The sequence below is a fragment of the Culicoides brevitarsis genome, chromosome 3 (genome assembly GCF_036172545.1).
Source record: "Culicoides brevitarsis isolate CSIRO-B50_1 chromosome 3, AGI_CSIRO_Cbre_v1, whole genome shotgun sequence".
NCBI lineage: Eukaryota > Metazoa > Arthropoda > Insecta > Diptera > Ceratopogonidae > Culicoides > Culicoides brevitarsis.
Window position 1 is genome coordinate 32214212 of NC_087087.1, and position 21324 is coordinate 32235535.

The window sequence follows — 21324 nt, forward strand, 5'->3', positions numbered from 1 at the left end:
GTAGCTCTGAATCATATCTTTCAAACGAATGTAAATTTGACCCTGTACGATAAGTACAAAGCTAAAAATATAAAATTTTATGATAGGTATAAAATACGTAAAAATACGTAAAAAATACGTAAATTTGTTTTTGGGCTCCTATAAATTTATTTTTGCGCAAAAGGTATTTGGACCTATTGTAATTTGTAGCTCTGAATCATATCTTTCAAACGAATGTAAATTTGACCCTGTCTACAATAAGTACAAAGCTAAAATTATCAAATTTTATGATATTGCAATTTTCACATGCAACAGTGTTGCACATAGAATTTGTCAAAATACGTAAATTTGTTTTTGGGCTCCTATAAATTTATTTTTGCGCAAAAGGTATTTGGACCTATTGTAATTTGTAGCTCTGAATCATATCTTTCAAACGAATGTAAATTTGACCCTGTACGATAAGTACAAAGCTAAAAATATAAAATTTTATGATATTGCAATTTTCACATGCAACAGTGTCGCACATAGAATTTGTCAAAATACGTAAATTTGTTTTTGGGCTCCTATAAATTTATTTTTGCGCAAAAGGTATTTGGACCTATTGTAATTTGTAGCTCTGAATCATATCTTTCAAACGAATGTAAATTTGACCCTGTACGATAAGTACAAAGCTAAAAATATTAAATTTTATGATATTGCAATTTTCACATGCAACAGTGTTGCACATAGAATTTGTCAAAATACGTAAATTTGTTTTTGGGCTCCTATAAATTTATTTTTGCGCAAAAGGTATTTGGACCTATTGTAATTTGTAGCTCTGAATCATATCTTTCAAACGAATGTAAATTTGACCCTGTACGATAAGTACAAAGCTAAAAATATAAAATTTTATGATATTGCAATTTTCACATGCAACAGTGTCGCACATAGAATTTGTCAAAATACGTAAATTTGTTTTTGGGCTCCTATAAATTTATTTTTGCGCAAAAGGTATTTGGACCTATTGTAATTTGTAGCTCTGAATCATATCTTTCAAACGAATGTAAATTTGACTGTCTACAATAAGTACAAAGCTAAAATTATCAAATTTTATGATATTGCAATTTTCACATGCAACAGTGTTGCACATAGAATTTGTCAAAATACGTAAATTTGTTTTTGGGCTCCTATAAATTTATTTTTGCGCAAAAGGTATTTGGACCTATTGTAATTTGTAGCTCTGAATCATATCTTTCAAACGAATGTAAATTTGACCCTGTACGATAAGTACAAAGCTAAAAATATAAAATTTTATGATATTGCAATTTTCACATGCAACAGTGTCGCACATAGAATTTGTCAAAATACGTAAATTTGTTTTTGGGCTCCTATAAATTTATTTTTGCGCAAAAGGTGTTTGGACCTATTGTAATTTGTAGCTCTGAATCATATCTTTCAAACGAATGTAAATTTGACTGTCTACAATAAGTACAAAGCTAAAATTATCAAATTTTATGATATTGCAATTTTCACATGCAACAGTGTTGCACATAGAATTTGTCAAAATACGTAAATTTGTTTTTGGGCTCCTATAAATTTATTTTTGCGCAAAAGGTATTTGGACCTATTGTAATTTGTAGCTCTGAATCATATCTTTCAAACGAATGTAAATTTGACCCTGTACGATAAGTACAAAGCTAAAAATATAAAATTTTATGATATTGCAATTTTCACATGCAACAGTGTTGCACATAGAATTTGTCAAAATACGTAAATTTGTTTTTGGGCTCCTATAAATTTATTTTTGCGCAAAAGGTGTTTGGACCTATTGTATTTTGTAGCTCTGAATCATATCTTCCAAACGAATGTGAATTTGACTGTCTACAATAAGTACAAAGCTAAAATTATCAAATTTTATGATATTGCAATTTTCACATGCAACAGTGTTGCACATAGAATTTGTCAAAATACGTAAATTTGTTTTTGGGCTCCTATAAATTTATTTTTGCGCAAAAGGTATTTGGACCTATTGTAATTTGTAGCTCTGAATCATATCTTTCAAACGAATGTAAATTTGACCCTGTACGATAAGTACAAAGCTAAAAATATAAAATTTTATGATATTGCAATTTTCACATGCAACAGTGTCGCACATAGAATTTGTCAAAATACGTAAATTTGTTTTTGGGCTCCTATAAATTTATTTTTGCGCAAAAGGTATTTGGACCTATTGTAATTTGTAGCTCTGAATCATATCTTCCAAACGAATGTGAATTTGACTGTCTACAATAAGTACAAAGCTAAAATTATCAAATTTTATGATATTGCAATTTTCACATGCAACAGTGTTGCACATAGAATTTGTCAAAATACGTAAATTTGTTTTTGGGCTCCTATAAATTTATTTTTGCGCAAAAGGTATTTGGACCTATTGTAATTTGTAGCTCTGAATCATATCTTTCAAACGAATGTAAATTTGACTGTCTACGATAAGTACAAAGCTAAAAATATCAAATTTTATGATATTGCAATTTTCACATGCAACAGTGTCGCACATAGAATTTGTCAAAATACGTAAATTTGTTTTTGGGCTCCTATAAATTTATTTTTGCGCAAAAGGTATTTGGACCTATTGTAATTTGTAGCTCTGAATCATATCTTCCAAACGTATGTGAATTTGACCCTGTACGATAAGTACAAAGCTAAAATTATCAAATTTTATGATATTGCAATTTTCACATGCAACAGTGTTGCACATAGAATTTGTCAAAATACGTAAATTTGTTTTTGGGCTCCTATAAATTTATTTTTGCGCAAAAGGTATTTGGACCTATTGTAATTTGTAGCTCTGAATCATATCTTTCAAACGAATGTAAATTTGACCCTGTACGATAAGTACAAAGCTAAAAATATAAAATTTTATGATAGGTATAAAATACGTAAAAAATACGTAAATTTTTCAAGTCAAGTTTTAATCAACTTTTGATGGATTTCAAAGCTAAAATTGAATAAATATTCATTCTAAAGATGATTTCCATCAAAATCTCCTTGATTTTTGAAGAAATAAAAATTTTTTTTTCCTTGACCGTTTTAAAAAAAAAAAATAAAAACGGTCATGAAATTTTTCAAGTCAAGATCTAACAAACTTTTGATGGATTTCAAAGCTAAAATTGAATAAATTTTCATTCTAAAGAATTTCCATCAAAATAATTTTTGAAGAAATAAAAAATTTTTTTTCCTTGACCGTTTTTCGAAAAAAAAAATAAAAACGGTCATGAAATTTTTCAAGTCAAGATCTAACAAACTTTTGATGGATTTCAAAGCTAAAATTGAATAAATATTCATTCTAAAGATGATTTCCATCAAAATCTTCTTGATTTTTGAAGAAATAAATTTTTTTTTTCCTTGACCGTTTTAAAAATAAAAAATAAAAACGGTCATGAAATTTTTCAAGTCAAGATCTAACAAACTTTTGATGGATTTCAAAGCTAAAATTGAATAAATATTCATTCTAAAGTTCATTTCTGTTCATATTTGATCTGAGAAGAATTTAAATCGAAAACATGTTGTAATGTCCTAATTGAGGTTTGTTTTCGACGGAAGAACTGTCAAGCAAATTCAACGGCCAAAAATTAATAAACAGACGAATTCCTGCACATATTTCATCAAAAAACCCCCAAAAGATCTAATTTAAAGGACAAAAACGTATAAAATACCGAGATGGTTGATCGCAAACCTGAAGTTCAACTCCAAAACCCTCCCACAGACGCAATTTCTTCCGTGAAATTCGCTCCTCAGACAAGTCAATATCTAATTGTCTCATCATGGGTAAGCAGAAACCGGCGAAATCCCTCGAAAAATCAAATTTTCAACTAAATTTTTTATTTTTTTCAGGATTGCACGGTCCGTTTATATGACACAGTCAACAACAAACTGCACCAAAAGTACATGCACGATGCCCCCGTGCTAGATGTCGCCTTTCAAGACAGCATTCACACAATTAGTGGCGGTCTGGACAACCAAGTGAAGCTTTACGACTTGAATTCGCACGCGGAAAGTATTCTCGGGACGCACGAAGAGCCCGTAAAGTGTGTGGAATACGCGCGTCTCGTAAATGGCATTCTCACGGGCAGTTGGGATCGCACTGTCAAGCTCTGGGATACGCGAGAACGGAACTGCGTCGGGCATTACGAGCAAAATAATGGAAAAGTGTACTCGATGAACTGCATAGACGAGAAATTGGTCGTTGCGACGTCAGATCGGAAGGTTTTGGTCTGGGATTTACGAAATATGTCGCAATATTTGATGCGACGTGAGAGTTCGTTGAAGTATCAGACCCGCGCGATTCGTTGTTTCCCCAACAAGGAAGGCTATGTAATGAGTTCGATCGAAGGACGCGTCGCTGTCGAGTATTTTGACTCGGATCCGGAGGTACAAGCGAAGAAATTTGCCTTTAAATGTCATCGCGTGAAGGAAAATAACATGGAATTAATTTATCCCGTGAACGCAATTAGTTTCCATAATGTCTATAATACGTTCGCCACAGGTAAAAATTAAATTTTAACAAAATTTCTCGAAAATTTCAACAAAAAAATATTTTTTTTAGGCGGTTCTGATGGTTTAGTGAACATTTGGGATGGATTCAACAAGAAACGCTTATGCCAATTTCATCAATATGACACGTCGATTGCTGCGTTGTCCTTTAATCATGATGGCTCGATGTTGGCAATTGCCTGTTCGTACATGGATGAGTTGGAAAAACCTCCGAATTCGATCCCGAATCCTTCAATTTACGTTCGATATGTGCACGAACAAGAATCCAAACCGAAATAATCAAAAAAGGGTCGTTATAGACTCTAGTATTCTATGCTTTCGTTCTAAATCTGTAAAAATAAATTTATTCTTAACTTAATTTGATGGATTTTCAATTTTTTTTTTTTTTGTTAAAAATTCAAAAAAAAATTTTTTTTGCTCTTTTGAAAATTTTCGAAAAAAAAAAATTATTAATTTTTTAATTTTTTTTTATTTTTTGAAAATTTCTGGAAAAATATTTAGTTAAAATTTTAGACTGTCAAAATTTCATAAATTTATCTTAAAAAATTCTAAAAAAAAAAATTTAATTGATTTTTAATTTTGTTTTTAATTTTTTTTTGTTGAAAATTTTTGTTGAAAAAAAATTAATTAATTTTTAACTTTTTCTTGATTTTTTTGTTGGTCCTGAAAAGGACCGTTTTTTTGTTTGAAAACTTTGAGTCGTGAGACAATTTAAGCGCGTTCTCCGCGGATACGACGAGCCAATTGGATGTCTTTGGGCATGATGGTGACACGTTTGGCGTGGATGGCGCACAAGTTGGTGTCTTCGAACAAACCGACGAGATACGCTTCGCTGGCTTCTTGCAAAGCCAAAACAGCGGAGCTTTGGAAACGCAAGTCAGTCTTGAAATCTTGCGCGATTTCACGAACCAATCGTTGGAAAGGCAATTTGCGGATCAAGAGCTCCGTCGACTTTTGGTAGCGACGAATCTCACGAAGAGCGACGGTACCGGGACGATAACGATGAGGCTTCTTGACTCCGCCGGTGGCTGGGGCGCTTTTGCGAGCAGCTTTCGTCGCCAATTGCTTGCGAGGAGCCTTTCCTCCGGTCGATTTGCGGGCAGTTTGCTTGGTACGGGCCATTTTTCAGATTTTTTCTTGTCTCGACTTGGTCAAACACAAAATACGAATGAAGCAGAAACGCAACGAGCACCTCTATTTATACCGCACAAATACACAGAGGGGAGCGAATGACAGATGTTTGCATTGAAATTCCGCTTTTTTCGTTAAAATCTCTTCAAAAATTGAATTTAATCGAAATTTCTTGCAAAAACATGAAAAATCAAAAATTTATCTTCAGCTTCGTGTAAAATTCTCAAGTTTTTATCGAAAATTCAGCGAGATTTTTGCAATTTTCGCGTAATTCGAGTTTCCCCCTCCCTTTTTTGGTCTTTGGTATAAATACGAGTGACGCACAACGAGTCGACATCAGTTTTCGTTTGTATTTCAACAAGTAAACAGCACCAAAAATCATGACAGGACGTGGTAAAGGAGGAAAAGGTCTCGGCAAAGGAGGCGCCAAACGTCATCGCAAAGTGTTGCGTGATAACATCCAAGGCATCACGAAGCCCGCAATCCGTCGTCTCGCTCGTCGTGGCGGCGTCAAGCGTATTTCCGGCTTGATCTACGAAGAAACGCGCGGCGTCTTGAAAGTTTTCTTGGAAAATGTCATCCGGGATGCCGTCACGTACACGGAGCATGCCAAGCGCAAGACTGTCACCGCCATGGATGTCGTCTATGCCTTGAAACGCCAAGGACGCACATTGTACGGTTTCGGAGGTTAAATTTCGACAAAAACTCCCGCAAAAAACGGTCCTTTTCAGGACCAACAAAAATTTCAAGAAAAAGTTAAAAATTCTCAAACAAATTTTTTCCGTGCTTTTTTGAAATTTGTGATTTTTTTTAAATTTTTTAAATGAAATTTGGTGCAATTTGCGTGATTTTTAATAATTTTTTACTAAATTCAAGCTTATTTTTGGATCAAATCTTTCAAAATGAGCAAATTAGTGTAACCAGCTTTGGCGACAGTCGCAAAGAGCTTTTTCATGATTTTTTTTCGAAGGTAAAACGATGAAAACTAAACTGCGAGACGCCAAGCTTGAATTTTTTCTTTTATATTTTTTTTAAATTACGAATTCTGGAATTTTTCATGGAAAAATATCAATTTTCTGTAATAATCTGCAATTTTTCGCAGAAAAAAGTCCTGAGCAGTTATTAATTTTGTGCAAAGTGCTCATTAAGGAAGCATTAGATTGTAATCAAATTGCGAAATAATATTTAAGTGAAGGTCGACATCTGATTTTTTTGCAAAATTTCCCACGAAAATTTCTCATTATGGATTTTTTTTCGTAATTTCATCAATTTTGCGCATTTTTCTTTGTTTTAATATTTTTTAAAATTTTTTTAATAACTTTTTTTGTCGAGAAATTTGCTTAATTTTGAGTGAATTTGATGATAAATGTTCAAAAAAATTTTTTTTTCTTTTTTTTTGTACTAAAGAAACATGAAATATGCCCTTTCGATTTTTTTTCACATTTTTTAAATAGAGAAATTTTGTTAAAATAATTTAATTTTAATTAAATTTAATATTTTTTTTTTTTTAAAATAGTTCATTAATTTTTAAAATGGTCATTAAATTTACTCAAATTTAAGTTAATTTTATCAAAATTCTCGAGAAAAACAAATTTTAGAAGCCTTTTTATCGTGTTTGGAAGAATTTTCCTTTCGTTTGATTGATTTTTAACTTTTTTCCGATAATTTTGTTAGTCCTAAAAAGGACTGATTGTTTGTTTGAGTTGCGTTTCGCGTTAGAAACGTGAAGAATTTACTTCTTTTTTGGTGCAGCTTTCTTCGCGGCGGGTTTTTTCGCTGCTGCGGGTTTCTTTGCTGCTGCCTTTTTGGGTGTCTTTGGCTTCTTTGCTGCTGCGGGCTTCGCTGCCTTTGGTTTTGTTGCCTTTTGCTTGGGTTTCACGGTGCCAGCTTTCTTGGCGACTTTAGCTTTGACTGCCTTTTCCTTCTTTTCGGTGCTTTTCTTGGCAACGGGCTTCTTGGCAACCTTCTTCGTGGCGCTCTTCTTCGCGACGGAAGTTTTCTTCGCTGCGGGTTTCTTGGCAACTTTGGGTTTCTTCTCGACCTTCTCCTTGGCGGGCAATTTGAAAGATCCCGAAGCTCCCTTTCCCTTGACTTGCACCAATTTGCCAGCGACGACGGCATTTTTCAGGGCTTTTCTGATGAACGGCGCCAATTTCTCGACATCGACCTTGTTGTTGGCGGCGATGTACTTCTTGATGGCAGACAACGACGAGCCTTTGCGGTCCTTCAACTCCTTGACGGCAGCCATGACCAACGTGGCAGTTGGGGCGTGCGTTGGCTTCGTTTTGGGCTTCTTGGCGCCTTCCTTTTTGGGCGTCTTCGTTTTCTTGGCAGCTGGCGAGGCAGCAGCGACGGCGGGTGTGGGTTCGACAACAGCGTCAGACATCTTGAGTGAGATTTGATTTGTTTGCAAAGCGAAACTTGAACTTTGAAAAATTTAATCAGTGAAGCGCCCTCTGTTCGTCACTTGCTTAAGTCGCGCCGTTTTGCCCGAGAAGTAGGTCGCATCGAAATTTCTTTGCTCTTTCATGACTCTTTCTCACAAATTTTCACGAACTCGTTTCTTATTTTCGCAAATTTTGATGAAATATCTCCAAATTTGATCAAAAATCTCAAAAAAACTTTTAAAAAAATTAACAAACTATCAGAAAAATACAAAAATCCGCAAGTTTCTTTCAAATTTATCACAAAAAATAAATTTTTCGTCAATGTTCGATGGTTGATTCATAAAAATTTTTCAGAAATTTTGTAAAATTCAGAAAAACTACGAAAAATTAAAAAATTTTCTTTGATGCTCTTGATAGATTGAAATCTTTTCTGTGACGTAAAAGAAAACAATTTTCAAAAAATTAATTTTTTATCAATAAATTTTTAATTTTTCTAACAAGGGTATGGATGATTTTCGTTCAGTGCGATTTGCTCTACGACTGAATTAAATTTTAATTTTTTACAAAGTTTTAAAATTTTTTGGGAATATTTTTGTGAAAAATAAATCTAATTATTCTGAGCTATTTGTCGAATTAATTTTTTTGTGAATTTTTTTAATCGGGAAAAAATTATGAGCATTCAAAGTTTTTCATCTACTCAAGGTACGATCGCTACTGAATGAAAGCAAAAAGAGATTTACGTTTCTGCATTTTGCAATTTGTTTTTTAATTAAGATAAATTTCGATTTTTTGAATTTTTTTACTGAAAAAAGATATTGAGCTTTTAAAAATTTTGAAAATTGATTAAATTAAAGACATTTTTGAAAAAATTGAGTAACTTTTTTTCTGATACGATGTTCGATGAAAAAAAAATTCTGATGAATATTTTTGGGTGAAGGTCAAAAAAATTTCACAGAAATCATTTTTTTAATTTTTGCATGAAATTCATTCAAATTACTTTCAAAGAGCTAAAATTCAGGGAATTTCCGAAAATTTGATGCAAAAAATTAAAATTTAGAATTTTTAGAATGACTCAGATGAGGAACGTTTAAAAATTTCTTTGTTTAAGTGCAACTCATAAAGATTATTTTTTTCATTTCACAATATTTTTTTTTTTTATAAAAGACAAATTTTAAAATATTTTCATGACTCAATGTAAAAATTAAGCAATATTTGGAGTAAAAATTTAAAAAAATTTGAAAAAAAATTCAAAAAATTTTGAAAAAAAATTCAAAAAATTTTGGATAAATTTTTAAAATTGTAATGAGTAAAATTATTGAACTATAAAAAAAAAATTATTGTCAAACAAAAAAAAATCTGAAAATTGCACAATTTTGATTTCATGAATTTGGTGAGAGAATAGGTAATCGCACATTTTTTTTTAAATAAAATTCCATAATAAAATGAAGCCAAATATTAAAGAAGAGTCGAAATTCAGAAAATTAATTTTTTTAAAGAATATTAAGCGAAGTCTAGACTCATTAAAAAAAGATGCAATGGTATAAAATGTCTTGGAATCAATGAAATTTATCTTTATAAGAATATAAATTGTCGAATTTCAAGCAAAGAAAAAAATTTCTTTTTTCAAGAGAATTTTTTTTTTTAACATTTTGCCTATTTTTGAGCATCAATTATAAAAATTAATAAAAATTTGGTATTATGTTTTTCATGAAAAATTTAACATTCTGAGCTCAAATTTTTATAAAAAAGAAAATTATCACTCAAAACCTAAATTTAATGAAAGTTTTTATATTTTTTCTTAAAAAATGAAAAAATGTGTATTAAAAATTTAAATTTCTGCTTTGAGATATTCGATATTTTTTCAAAAAAATTAATTAAGATGAAATTCAAAACATTTTTGAATATTTTATGAATTTAATTAAAGAAATATCATCATTCAAAGGCATAAAATTCATTAAAAAATTAAATCAAGGTAAGAAATATTTTGATTTTTTGTTAACTTTTTGTTGATATTTTTTGTTGGTCCTGAAAAGGACCGTTTTGAGAGACGAAAATCGTGAGAATTTACTTGGAGCTCGTGTATTTGGTGACAGCCTTGGTGCCTTCAGAGACAGCGTGCTTGGCCAATTCTCCGGGCAACAACAATCTGACGGCAGTTTGGATCTCCCGAGAGGTGATCGTCGAGCGTTTGTTGTAGTGAGCCAAGCGACTTGCCTCAGCGGCGATACGTTCGAAGATGTCGTTGACGAAGCTGTTCATGATGCTCATCGCCTTGGAGGAGACTCCGGTGTCGGGATGCACTTGCTTCAAGACTTTGTAGATGTAGATGGCGTACGACTCCTTGCGGCGTTTGCGGTGCTTCTTGTCGCCCTTCGCGATGTTCTTTTGGGCCTTTCCTGCCTTCTTGGCGGCTTTTCCAGAGGTTTTTGGTGCCATTGTTAGTTGTTTCTTTCTCGTAAGTCAAAAACGAAATGATGCCTTTCGACGTTTGCGTTCTCCCTTTTATACGATTTTCGTTCGAACGCAGACTTAAGCAGATGTTCGGAACAACCAAAATGGCGGGAGACACACAAAATTACACAAAAACTCAAATTTCTCCTTGAATTTTCTGAATTTTTAAAAAATTTTATAAAATTCTGATGGAAAATTGTTTAAAAATTCTTTTTTATGAAAAATTTCCAATTTTCATCGAGAATTTTCGGAAATATTTGAGATTTTCAATAATTTATCGTTCGTAACTCCGCCCCTGTCTGCGTTCGAATTTTTTTGTATAAAAGAGGGAGCGTTCCGGAATTCGTCATCAGTTATTCGTAACATCTCGTTGTGTTTGCATCGAAGCTAAAAGAAGAAAAAAACAAAAATTTAACAATGTCAGGCCGTGGAAAAGGAGGAAAAGTCAAGGCAAAGGCCAAGTCTCGCTCGAACCGCGCTGGATTGCAATTCCCCGTCGGTCGTATCCATCGTCTCTTGCGCAAAGGCAACTATGCGGAGCGCGTTGGTGCCGGAGCTCCCGTTTACTTGGCTGCCGTCATGGAATACTTGGCAGCTGAAGTCTTGGAGTTGGCAGGAAACGCTGCTCGTGACAACAAGAAGACCCGTATCATTCCCCGTCACTTGCAACTCGCCATCCGCAACGACGAAGAATTGAACAAATTGCTCTCGGGCGTCACAATCGCTCAAGGCGGCGTCTTGCCAAACATCCAAGCTGTCTTGTTGCCCAAGAAAACCGAAAAATCATCATAAATTATTCGCCGGTTGATCTCAAAAAATTAAAAAAAGGTCCTTTTCAGGACCAACAAAAATATCAAAAGAAAGTTAAAAATTCATTCAAACAATTTAAAAATTTTTCAATTTTGATTTTATATGATTTCAACATTTTTTTTGTTTCTTAAAAAAAATCTTTAAATTTTTCATACGAACTTATGAACAATTGGAAGAAATTGTATCGAGCAGTATGAAAAATGCCCAATTTTTTTTATATTTTTTTTTTAATTTTGAACATTTTTAGACTTTTTTTAAAATTTACATTAAAAATAATTGAAATTGCTATTTTTTTTAAATAATAAAAAAAATATTTAAAATATAAAAATTTAACGATCGAATTTTTTAAAATCAATTCATAAACGTCATTTTGACAGTTTACAAATCAAAACAAAACAAAATTTTGCACGGGAATCTCGAAATCCTTCAAAAAATCAGTTTTCAGGATGATGGAAGTGCCGAATAACTTTTACAACAAAGACGAATATGTCGAGACGGTACAAGAAACCTTCCCTTCATCAAGAATTCCTCTTAAAATCTTCCATTTCACAGGCAACGGGTAACAAAGTGAGTCGTCAAACGGTGCTGTGCGGCTCCCAAAACATCGTTTTGCACGGAAAAGTGATTGTTCAGAGCGGCGCCATCATCAGAGGAGATTTAGCTGCGGTGAGAACTGGAAGATATTGCGTCGTTGGTAAGGGAGCAGTTGTTAGACCGCCATTCAAACAATTCAGCAAAGGGTGAGGCTTGAAAAATTGAACATGATGTCATGATTTTTTCAATAAAAAATATTTTTTAGTGTCGCTTTCTTCCCTCTGAACATCGGAGATCATGTTTTCATCGGAGAAGGAAGTATTCTCTCGCCAGCTTCCATCGGTTCTTTCGTCTTTATTGGCAAAAATGTCGTGATAGTGAGTGAAAAATGTTAAAAAATTTTAATTTTTGTTGAAAACTTTTGGTTTTTAGGGTCGTCGTTGCATATTAAAAGACTGTTGCATCATCGAAGACGGAGCAATTTTGCCGCCAGAGACAACGGTAGCGAGTTATATGAGATTTAAAGCTGACGGAACGATAGAAGGAGGACAAGGAAGTGCTCATGTACCGCTGGCAATGCAAGATCTCATGATAGAATATACAAAATCGTATTACGAGCATTTCATTCCGGCTTAAAATCATTATTTACGTTGAATAAAAATTAATATTTATACCTTCTTGCTAGCTTTTACGAAGAAATTTTGTGTTTTTAATTAATTTTTCTGTCAGAAAGTTCGATCCAAGTTTATTTTTAATTTTTTTGTCGCATAATTTTATGTTTTCGAAAGATGAGGGACAGAAAAAACGTAAGTTTTGAAATATTTTTTAACATAAAAATGACTAAATTTAAGAAATTTATGAGTTTTTATTAATATTTAGTTGAGATATTTCGTCAAGTTAATGTAAATTTTATATCCTCTTGTAAAATTTTAGATTAAAATTTTTAAGAAAAAAAATATTTTCAAAATAAAATTTTGTAAAATGTCTTCAAAAATATATGAAAATAGAAAGTGAATTCTCGAAAATTTATAAAAAAAAATTTGAAAAATTTTAAATTTTCAAAAAAAAAAAATTAAAATAAATTTTTAAGAAATTTATTATGAAAAATTTAAAAATTACTTTTAAAAGTGTTTGAATATTTTTTAAGATTTTATAATTTTTTTTTTAATTTTTTGAATAATTAAAAATATTAAGGAAAAACTTTAAAAAAATAATTTTTAAAAAAAAATTCATAAAAAATTTTCGAAAATTTTGAAAAAAAAATTCAGAACAAGAATTATGAACTTTAAAAAAAATTAAATTCAAAAAAAAAAAATATTCCTTTTAAATATTTTAAAATTTTAATTTTTTTTTTTAAATTAATTTTTTTCAGCGAATCGAAAAACAAAATTTTTTTATAAAAAAAATTAAATGAAAATTCGATTTTTAGTTAAAATTACTTTATTTTTATATCCGTTATCATACATTATTCTTAATTCTATGTCTCCTATCACTAACATTATACCTAATTAATTATTATTTGTGACAACTTTCTGTCTAATATCTGTCTCAATCTATTTTTTGTGATGTTGCACATCAATTTCTCGTCTACAAGAATAATTCATTGGTGAACTCTTGAGTCTGTGCTTGATAACATGTGTTCTTAACTATCCGTTTACACTTATTAATATGTTTAACTTGAGAATCTATGTTAATATATGGCCCTTTAGTATGAATGTCATCAAGATTTTCGAAAAATAAGTCTTTATCCAGAACATTTAACAAGAGTTTTTCAATATTTTGAAGATCACTTTGCAAGAAAAATCACACCAAAAATGTTTTTAGCTCAATTTAGGTGATCATTCGGGGCGAATGAAGGCCGAAAACGTTGTCGATGGGAGGACAATGCGTTGCTCCGGGCGGTCCCCAATCGTGCAAGCCACGCGAATTGGCTAAACGATGCGTAAGTCGATGCGCGATACTAAATCCGCCGCTTCCCTCGAGTTGGGTCAGCACAATAATGACTTGTCGCTGTAACGGCGGCACGGAATCGACGGTTTTTAACTCGCCGCGTGTCGAAACGACGTTGTAACTTTCCTGACAATCACATTTGACGTGAATCCATTTGTTTTCGTGGCGATTTTCGACCATTACAACTAATCCAGCCCAACCCTGAAGGAAGAAAATGTTCAAAAAATGTCATTTTTTAAGATTTTTTGTCGAAAAATTTACCTTTGTTAAGTAATACGCCGTCATTCCTTCACGCCCCTCATGACGCTGCCCTTTGGTGAGTGTAAGACTGATGATGGCATCTGCTAATAAGTAAGATGGCGGTGTGATTTGCTCGACAAGTAACTTCTTTGAACTGTGAATGGCTAATACGCATTGCGGATACAACGAGGGATCTTCGATTCCGGTATGCCAATGATTGAATGCAAGACAAACAAGTAAATATAAATCACGTTCAAGCATTTTATGACATCCAACAAAGCCACGAACCTAAAAAAAATTGTGAATTTTCATAGAAAAAATTGAAAAAAATTCGCTTACTTGACGTTTACTGTGTTCGACTAATCTACCAACTTCAGGATTTGCAGGATTTCGAGTTCTAAAAACGACAACACACAAGTCCAGTTGCGATCTTTGGGATTTTTCCGAATTTCTTTGACCCTCTTGGAATAAGGTAAATTCTAAAAAATATTTTTTTTTATTTTTTGCTTCTTAAAAAAAATAAATTTTTATATTTACCTGCTTCTGTTGGTTCTAAAACAGTTAAAAGTACGCAAGAAAGTGTACAAAGTGGTTGCAACGTTCCCAAAAGTCGAACTTCATTCCATCCCGAACGAACTTTGCAAATGTCGATGCAGTCAAAGTACTTGAGGACATCTTCAAAGGATATCCAGAAGACTCCTTCCGAAGCGCCATGAGGCATAAGTGCATCTCGCAAGTCATCAGTCCATAAATCGCTGTCGTCAGACCAATCGCCGCGCCACGAATAATGTCCCCAAGGATTTCGCAGCTTTAAAAGTCGTTGTCCTTGGATATCACGAACATCTAATACTGAATACGCATGTCGCGGTCTCAATCCCTTACTTTGGTACTCCTCCTCGTCAACTTTCATGTTTCCGCCGCCGCAACTTGCACCCATGAGGAATTTCACCAAACGACTACTGAGCAATTGGGCCCAAATGAGATCTTTGTCGAGCTCATCTTCGCTCGGCATCGGGATAGAACTCGGTTGAAGCGGAATACTTTCGCACGGAGCTCCCGTAAGTGTTGCCAATCCTTCAATTGCGCGTCCCGAAACAAGCGCTTCGTAACATCCGTGGATTTTAGCGACGGCTTTTTCGATTAGGGGCACCCAAAGTTGTTTCCGCTTCGCTTGGGAGTACACAAGATGTCCCCGTTTGTCGCATGGAAGCAAATCATCGACCAGAACTGTCGTCCATTTGCCATCTTTGCACAAACGCACTTGATAAGCACCTTGCGGACACATATCTTTCGTCACGAGAACTTCCTTTACGAGATCCTCGCGTTCTGCCAACACCGCTAAAGCACTCAAAAGCCAACAATTCCCGAGAACTCCTTGACAAATATCCGATGGAAGTGGCGTTCGAAAGACTGCCCATGGCGGGAACGATCCGCCATCACAATTTATCTCGTGCGGACGTCGCCATTGCACAACCGGATTCACATCGACATTGGCATTCGGATTGTAATACAGACTTTTGGCAGCAGGCGGAAACGAGTCATCCACAAAAAGTTCATTATTTTCCTTGCAATACTGAATGATGTTCTCCCATTTACTCAGCGCATCGGATTCCTCCATTTGACGGAGATTTTCCATCAATTTGCTTTCGTGGCGACTCATGTCGACGACGTTGTCGAGAGCACCCATGGGACCGCCCGAAAAACTCGTTTCCGTTGTGACGTTCAGCTTGCGGTGACTCGAACAAATTTCGCAGACAACGGATGCCGAGGAATTTTCGAATGTGCAAGCGGGACATTGCCATGTTTTGGAGGCGGTTTGCTTCGTTGGTCCGCTGGCGATGATGTTTCGTGAAGATGATGAAAGCATTGCTCCGGTACTGTGACGCTGCAAAGAGGAGAAAAAAATAAATTGGATTAAAAAAATTGAATAATTTTTCAATATTTTTTGAAAAAGAAAAAAATTCAAGTAGAAATTACTCAAAAAAAAATTTTTTTTTGAAAATTTTCATAAATCTTTATGTTGAGAAAATTTATTTAAATAAAAAATTAATTAAAAAAAATTTGAAATTCAAAAATTTTCTATTGAAAAAAAAATCTTTGACTTTTGAAAAAAAAAATTTTTTTTTCATACATTTTATTTAATGTTAAAAACAATTTTTTTTAATCAGAAAAAAAATTACTTGTAGTCATAAATTTTTAAAAATTCATAAGTAAAGCTTGAAAATTAAATGACTCAAAAAACGTAAAAAATACGTAAAAAAATACGTAAAAAATACGTAAAAAATATTGACAAAGAATTTAAGGAAGCTTTATACTAATTTGACAAAAAATTTGAAATTTCAAAAATTTCGTTAAAAATATTTTTAAGTTTTTTTTTATAAAAATTTGTAAAAATATTCAGTGAAAGAGCTAAAATGACCAAATCGAAAAAAATATTTTTTTATTTTTTTTTCTGCTTTTTCAAAAATTTTACAAGTTAAATATATTCAATAAAAAAAAATAAAAAAAAATAAATTAAAATAAAAATAAAATAAAAAATAAAATAAAAATAAAAATAAAATAAAATAAAAATAAAAATAAAAATAAAAATAAAAATAAAAATAAAAATAAAAAAAAAAATTAAAATAAAAATAAACATAAAAATAAAATTAAAAATAAAATAAAATTAAAAATAAACGTAAAAATAAAAAAAAAATAAAAATAAAAATAAAAATAAAAATAAAAATAAAAATAAAAATAAAAATAAAAATAAAAATAAAAATAAAAATAAAAATAAAAATAAAAATAAAAATAAAAATAAAAATAAAATAAAAATAAAAATAAAATAGAATAAAATAAAATTAAATTAAATTAAATAAAATTAAAATTTGCTTATAAAAATTAAAATTAAAATAAAAAAAATAAAAAAAAATAAAATAATAAAAAAATTGTAATAAACTAACCTTCGGTATTGCTCCTGATGCCGATATCCGATCATTCCGTGACGGACTTCGTGAAACGCCCCGATTTGCGGGCGGCATCAGATTATTACTTCCGCTCCCAACCACATTATGTTTTCCTGAATTTGCCGAAATACAAGCCTGAGATGATGAATTTTTCATGTTTGACGTCACAGCTGATGTCGTTGTCGTTGATGCTATTGACGATGCACTTGTCGTTGATGCTGCTGCGACATTATTTGGCTGGGCGGATGATGATTGTCGTGTTGCCTTGCAAGCACTACACGCACTACTCCCGAGGGAATTTTTCAACGTGCACTTTGAGCAGGACCAAAATTCGCCTTTGCGCAACGTCAAATCCTCGACAGACGTGATACTGCGGAGTTTCGAGCCGCCACAAACGATACAAACGGTAGATGTGCCTTTATTTAGCAACGTACACTTTTTGCATGTCCATTCGATTTCGGAATCGGAGGGAATTGTGTCGCCTGAAAAACGAAAATTTGTTAAAAATTCGATTTTTTGAGTGAAAAATGAATGCAAACCTGGCAGAAATTGAAAATCGTCTTCCAAATCTTGCTCGAAAGTTGCCATGGGGACTTTTGTTGGTACCTCATCGAAGCCATGTGACAATAATTTCAACATACGAGACTTGTCGTTGTCACTACTTTCAATATCTATCAAAAAAATCGATTAAAAAAATTTTTTTTTCATGAAAAATTTATTTTTAGGCACTTACTTGAGTCTTTGGAGCTCATATGTGATCGACTTGACTCACAAATATCACATTGTTTCACCCATTGCGGATTATAGGCGTATGAGCATTTAATGCAGGTCCACATTCGGGTCATTCCTGATGAAGTTGATGATAATTTCGAAGCTGCCGAACTACAAAAAATACAAATTTAAGTAAATTTTTGAAGAAATTCATATAAAAATTTCACCTTTTTTGTGTATCCATGGATTTTTTGGGTCCTTTCCATACTTTTGCATAAATATCTCCCGTTTCCGAGACGCCATTCGCATCGTTGCTGTTGAGACTGCATGACGTACTGGCAATTTGACTACTTTTTACATTGTTATTCGCACTGCTTGCACTAATTGTGGCATAAATCCCGTCATCTTCGGCGGAATTATCACAAGACGACGGATTGAGAGGAGTTTCATTGGGGTCTGTGATGCCAATGTACGAGTAAAGTGGTTGTGATTTGTCTTTTTCAGCGTTATTTGTGCTTTTTGACGCTACAGCTGCCTTTGAACGGTTCGCTTGTTTATTGACGATGGCATATAATGGCGCATCGGGGAGCGAATTGTCATTCGTGTCACTTTTGGAGACATTTTCATAGGCATTTTGCGATGCGGCGTTGTTGTTACTCGTGTGTTGCTTGATAATTTGACTGTTTTCGTAGACACGAGTATTGTCGTTCATCGTGACAGTCCCGTCTTTGGACTCCAAGTTGCTCAGCGAAGCAACAATCGGAGGTTTTACGGTCCAATCTTTGATGGAAACAAAAACTCCGCCGCGATTTGGCGTCTCAGAGGTTGCCGATGACTTTTCGCCGCGACGACGTAACGTTGTGATCGTGAATCGACTAGTTTCTTGGATGTTTTTCGTGTCGTTAGACGTTGGCGGTGAATGTTTTTTGCCACTGTTGCAAATTCCGCAGATGTCGCACGTGACGTTCTGATAAATTCGGTTATTTATCTCACTTTGGGTGTTCGGCTCGGACAATTGACGAACGTATTGCCCGGAAGAAGTGTCGAAGGAGGTGTTGTTTATCTTCGCCAGACGCAGCGTTCGTCTCAAATCCGTCGCGGATGCTTCTTTGAGCAAATTACTGCTGTAACTGGTGCTCAGAGGTTCAGCGGAGATGCTCGAAAGTGACTTGTTGATGCGTTTGTTCGAATAATTGTTCAAATTTTTCGCGTTATAATCACTTTTGCTCAAGTCGTCGATGATAAAGGGCAGTTTAATGCATTCCTCGGTCGATTTTTCCGCCAAATGATCGCACTTTGGATGCCTTTGCGTGATTTGCGTGTAACCGTTAAGCCGCGTTTGGTTGTTGCTGATGCCCTGATTCTCACTGAACAAGTCGTAGCGATTGAATAAACATAATTGACATCGTTTCTTATTCGCACATTTATGATTCAAGCCACTTTCCATACTCAACCATGGTTTCAAGGGTGTCTCGTGGTGCGTTTGTTCCAATTTTTTCGACGTATTTCGGTTTTTCGCTGTTATCGCTGCGGGAATTTGCTCGATATTTACTCCGATATCCGGTTTTTTGCTCAGCGTGGCTTTGTAAATGGGCGCCAAAACACTCGGATGCTCACAACTGAGACAATGCCAGGCGACGGTGCAATTTAAGTACTCGCACGACAAACAAACCCAATTTCGCGTGATGTTCGGTTGACTCTGGGAACGTCGTTTGCCGCTCGTCGCATGGAATAACGTTAATTCGCACGCATCGTTGTGCCGGAAACGGAATCGATGCAGGCGGATGCGACGTTGATTGATGTTTTTGTGGGCGATCGCGAGACTATCCTTGCAATACGGCAGAAAACGTCGCTTATTCGCATTCCTGCAAGACAAAAAATATATAATAATTAGTTTTTGTGCGAAACCGTCGATGAACGCGCAAAAATCGATACTACGAACGATTAAAGTCGCGTGTCTCGAAAGTTTTACCAATAAAAAAAAAGTGTAATGACGCGTTCATTCATGCAAACATCTCTAAATATATACGGCAGTTGCCTAATTATTATAATATTGTTCTATTGTTACTCATATATGGCATAAATATTTACATAGCAAATAAAAAAATACAGATGCCAACTGGCGGACGAGAAAATAAACAAAGAAATAGCAAATACCTAATTTTGAGTAATTGTAAATAAAACTCAAATTAATTGACATTCAGGTCTTCAAAGTTCGTCTTTCGGCGTTGAGTTTTACGCTACGGGAGTTTTTTGCAAACATTTAATGGAAAAAGTATTATCTTAAGAGGATTTTTTGTCAATTTATTCAAATTGTATCAATTTATTCTTAAAACACTCATTTTTGGTGAATTTCAAAATTTTTTTCAAAATTTATTTAATTTTTTATCTCAAAAAAAAAAAAAAAAAAAAAAAAAATAAATAAATAAAATAATAATTCATTTGGTTTAAATAAAAAATTTGGTTTAAAAATTAAAATAAATTGAATATTAAAATTTAATTTTAAAATTTTTATAAAAATTGTCAATTATATGATTTTTATTAAATTTGAATTAATTGAATTAAAATCTTAAATTAATTAAATTTTAAATAAATTTTTAATCAAAAATTTATAAAAAAATTATTTTTAATACTTTTTTTTAATATTGTAGTATAAAAAATTTAATTTTTAGATATTAGTATAATTAGGTATTAAAATAAAATAATAAAAATAATTTAATTAAAATAATTAATAAATTTAATTTAATTAATTACATAAAAATTCTAATTTTTAGTTTTAAAAATAAAAAAAAAATTTAAAAAAAAAATAAAAATTCAAGAAAAAAAATATTTTAAAGTAAGTATTTTTTCAAAATAATTTAATATTAAATTTTAATGAAAAAAAAAAACTAAATTACAGATTTTAATTTAATTTATTTGAAGATTTTAATTTAAATTAAGTTTAATTATTTAAATAAATTATTTAATTAAATTTTAAATAAATACTTCGATCAAATTAAAATAAAAATAAAATATATACAGAAAAGATTTTTTTTAATTTGAGAAACTTTGTTTAAAGATTAATTTCAGAAAAAAAAATAAAATTTCTTGGAAAATTATGAAATAAATCCTAAAATCATTAAATTATTTTTTTTTTGTATTCTATTAAATTTTCATGTTTTTCTAAAAAAAAAAACTTTGACAAACTGGTTTGAGAGGGATTTCCAAAATTTAATAAAATTACATGACATTACGTTTAATAATTCAGAAACACGCACAAAAATGTCAACCTTCCAAAAAAAACGAGGAAAGGGAGTAAACTTGAAAAAAAAAAATTCAATCGATATTTCGCCAGACAAGCAACATCGATTACAATTTTCTGTCGAAAATCCGACCTGGCACTTCCATCAAAGTAACACGATCGGAAAAAAACGCCTCGATGTCATATTTGTTGCTATAATTTATGTGTCAACTGACCACTCTTTTGCTGATATCATAATAACGGAGCAGTATGTTAATCATATTTTCTACATGTTCGCACCCTTTTCCGCATGCCAACGAGGAAAAACACCACTCGGAACAGTTTTAATCATAACCTAATTCGCCTCGAATGCCCCCCTCGCGCAACAAAATTACAGCAGGTCGTCGTCGTCGTCGTGTCATGTGAAACAGTA

At 32.7% G+C, this 21324-nt stretch overlaps 9 protein-coding genes across 9 annotated transcripts in view; 4 read left to right on the top strand and 5 right to left on the bottom strand.

The window, feature by feature from the left end:
• LOC134833181 (frataxin homolog, mitochondrial) overlaps positions 1-21324 on the bottom strand; it is an 84569-nt gene that overhangs the window by 18420 nt on the left and 44825 nt on the right. The window lies entirely within an intron of this gene.
• On the top strand, positions 3565-4870 carry LOC134833175 (mitotic checkpoint protein BUB3-like). Its single transcript, XM_063847411.1, has 3 exons — positions 3565-3786; positions 3853-4504; positions 4565-4870. Exons 1-3 carry the CDS (start codon positions 3679-3681, stop codon positions 4789-4791), a joined length of 987 nt encoding a protein of 328 aa, XP_063703481.1. The 5' UTR covers positions 3565-3678; the 3' UTR covers positions 4792-4870.
• LOC134833186 (histone H3) lies at positions 5192-5663 on the bottom strand. Its single transcript, XM_063847423.1, has one exon. The coding sequence runs from the start codon at positions 5632-5634 to the stop codon at positions 5224-5226; it is 411 nt and encodes a 136-aa protein (XP_063703493.1). The 5' UTR covers positions 5635-5663; the 3' UTR covers positions 5192-5223.
• LOC134833192 (histone H4) lies at positions 5996-6357 on the top strand. The gene has a single exon (XM_063847431.1). It carries the CDS (start codon positions 6024-6026, stop codon positions 6333-6335), a length of 312 nt encoding a protein of 103 aa, XP_063703501.1. The 5' UTR covers positions 5996-6023; the 3' UTR covers positions 6336-6357.
• Positions 7301-8074, bottom strand: LOC134833180 (histone H1A-like). The gene has a single exon (XM_063847415.1). The coding sequence runs from the start codon at positions 8027-8029 to the stop codon at positions 7376-7378; it is 654 nt and encodes a 217-aa protein (XP_063703485.1). The 5' UTR covers positions 8030-8074; the 3' UTR covers positions 7301-7375.
• LOC134833188 (histone H2B) lies at positions 10050-10489 on the bottom strand. Its single transcript, XM_063847425.1, has one exon. It carries the CDS (start codon positions 10464-10466, stop codon positions 10095-10097), a length of 372 nt encoding a protein of 123 aa, XP_063703495.1. The 5' UTR covers positions 10467-10489; the 3' UTR covers positions 10050-10094.
• Positions 10852-11307, top strand: LOC134833195 (histone H2A). The gene has a single exon (XM_063847433.1). It carries the CDS (start codon positions 10899-10901, stop codon positions 11271-11273), a length of 375 nt encoding a protein of 124 aa, XP_063703503.1. The 5' UTR covers positions 10852-10898; the 3' UTR covers positions 11274-11307.
• Positions 11692-12515, top strand: LOC134833184 (dynactin subunit 5-like). The gene is made up of 4 exons (XM_063847421.1): positions 11692-11788; positions 11844-12031; positions 12091-12202; positions 12258-12515. The coding sequence occupies exons 1-4, from the start codon at positions 11738-11740 to the stop codon at positions 12459-12461; spliced, it is 555 nt and encodes a 184-aa protein (XP_063703491.1). The 5' UTR covers positions 11692-11737; the 3' UTR covers positions 12462-12515.
• Positions 13285-18069, bottom strand: LOC134833164 (calpain-D). The gene is made up of 8 exons (XM_063847397.1): positions 17899-18069; positions 17694-17842; positions 17500-17631; positions 16958-17442; positions 14553-15900; positions 14355-14494; positions 14037-14303; positions 13285-13976 (listed from the first exon to the last, which is right to left on the bottom strand). The coding sequence occupies exons 1-8, from the start codon at positions 17913-17915 to the stop codon at positions 13656-13658; spliced, it is 2859 nt and encodes a 952-aa protein (XP_063703467.1). The 5' UTR covers positions 17916-18069; the 3' UTR covers positions 13285-13655.

Bases quoted from the DNA above. Each gene is read 5' to 3' on its own strand.
- LOC134833175 (XM_063847411.1), top strand. From the start codon at position 3,679: ATGGTTGATCGCAAACCTGAAGTTCAACTCCAAAACCCTCCCACAGAC. The intron at 3,787-3,852 runs GTAAGCAGAAAC...TATTTTTTTCAG, and splicing joins ATCTAATTGTCTCATCATGG to GATTGCACGGTCCGTTTATA. The intron at 4,505-4,564 runs GTAAAAATTAAA...TATTTTTTTTAG, and splicing joins CTATAATACGTTCGCCACAG to GCGGTTCTGATGGTTTAGTG.
- LOC134833186 (XM_063847423.1), bottom strand. From the start codon at position 5,634: ATGGCCCGTACCAAGCAAACTGCCCGCAAATCGACCGGAGGAAAGGCT.
- LOC134833192 (XM_063847431.1), top strand. From the start codon at position 6,024: ATGACAGGACGTGGTAAAGGAGGAAAAGGTCTCGGCAAAGGAGGCGCC.
- LOC134833180 (XM_063847415.1), bottom strand. From the start codon at position 8,029: ATGTCTGACGCTGTTGTCGAACCCACACCCGCCGTCGCTGCTGCCTCG.
- LOC134833188 (XM_063847425.1), bottom strand. From the start codon at position 10,466: ATGGCACCAAAAACCTCTGGAAAAGCCGCCAAGAAGGCAGGAAAGGCC.
- LOC134833195 (XM_063847433.1), top strand. From the start codon at position 10,899: ATGTCAGGCCGTGGAAAAGGAGGAAAAGTCAAGGCAAAGGCCAAGTCT.
- LOC134833184 (XM_063847421.1), top strand. From the start codon at position 11,738: ATGATGGAAGTGCCGAATAACTTTTACAACAAAGACGAATATGTCGAG. The intron at 12,032-12,090 runs GTGAGGCTTGAA...AATATTTTTTAG, and splicing joins TTCAAACAATTCAGCAAAGG to TGTCGCTTTCTTCCCTCTGA. The intron at 12,203-12,257 runs GTGAGTGAAAAA...TTTGGTTTTTAG, and splicing joins TTGGCAAAAATGTCGTGATA to GGTCGTCGTTGCATATTAAA.
- LOC134833164 (XM_063847397.1), bottom strand. The intron at 14,495-14,552 runs GTAAATATAAAA...AATATTTTTTAG, and splicing joins TTTAGAACCAACAGAAGCAG to AATTTACCTTATTCCAAGAG. The intron at 13,977-14,036 runs GTAAATTTTTCG...TTCTTCCTTCAG, and splicing joins CGGCGTATTACTTAACAAAG to GGTTGGGCTGGATTAGTTGT.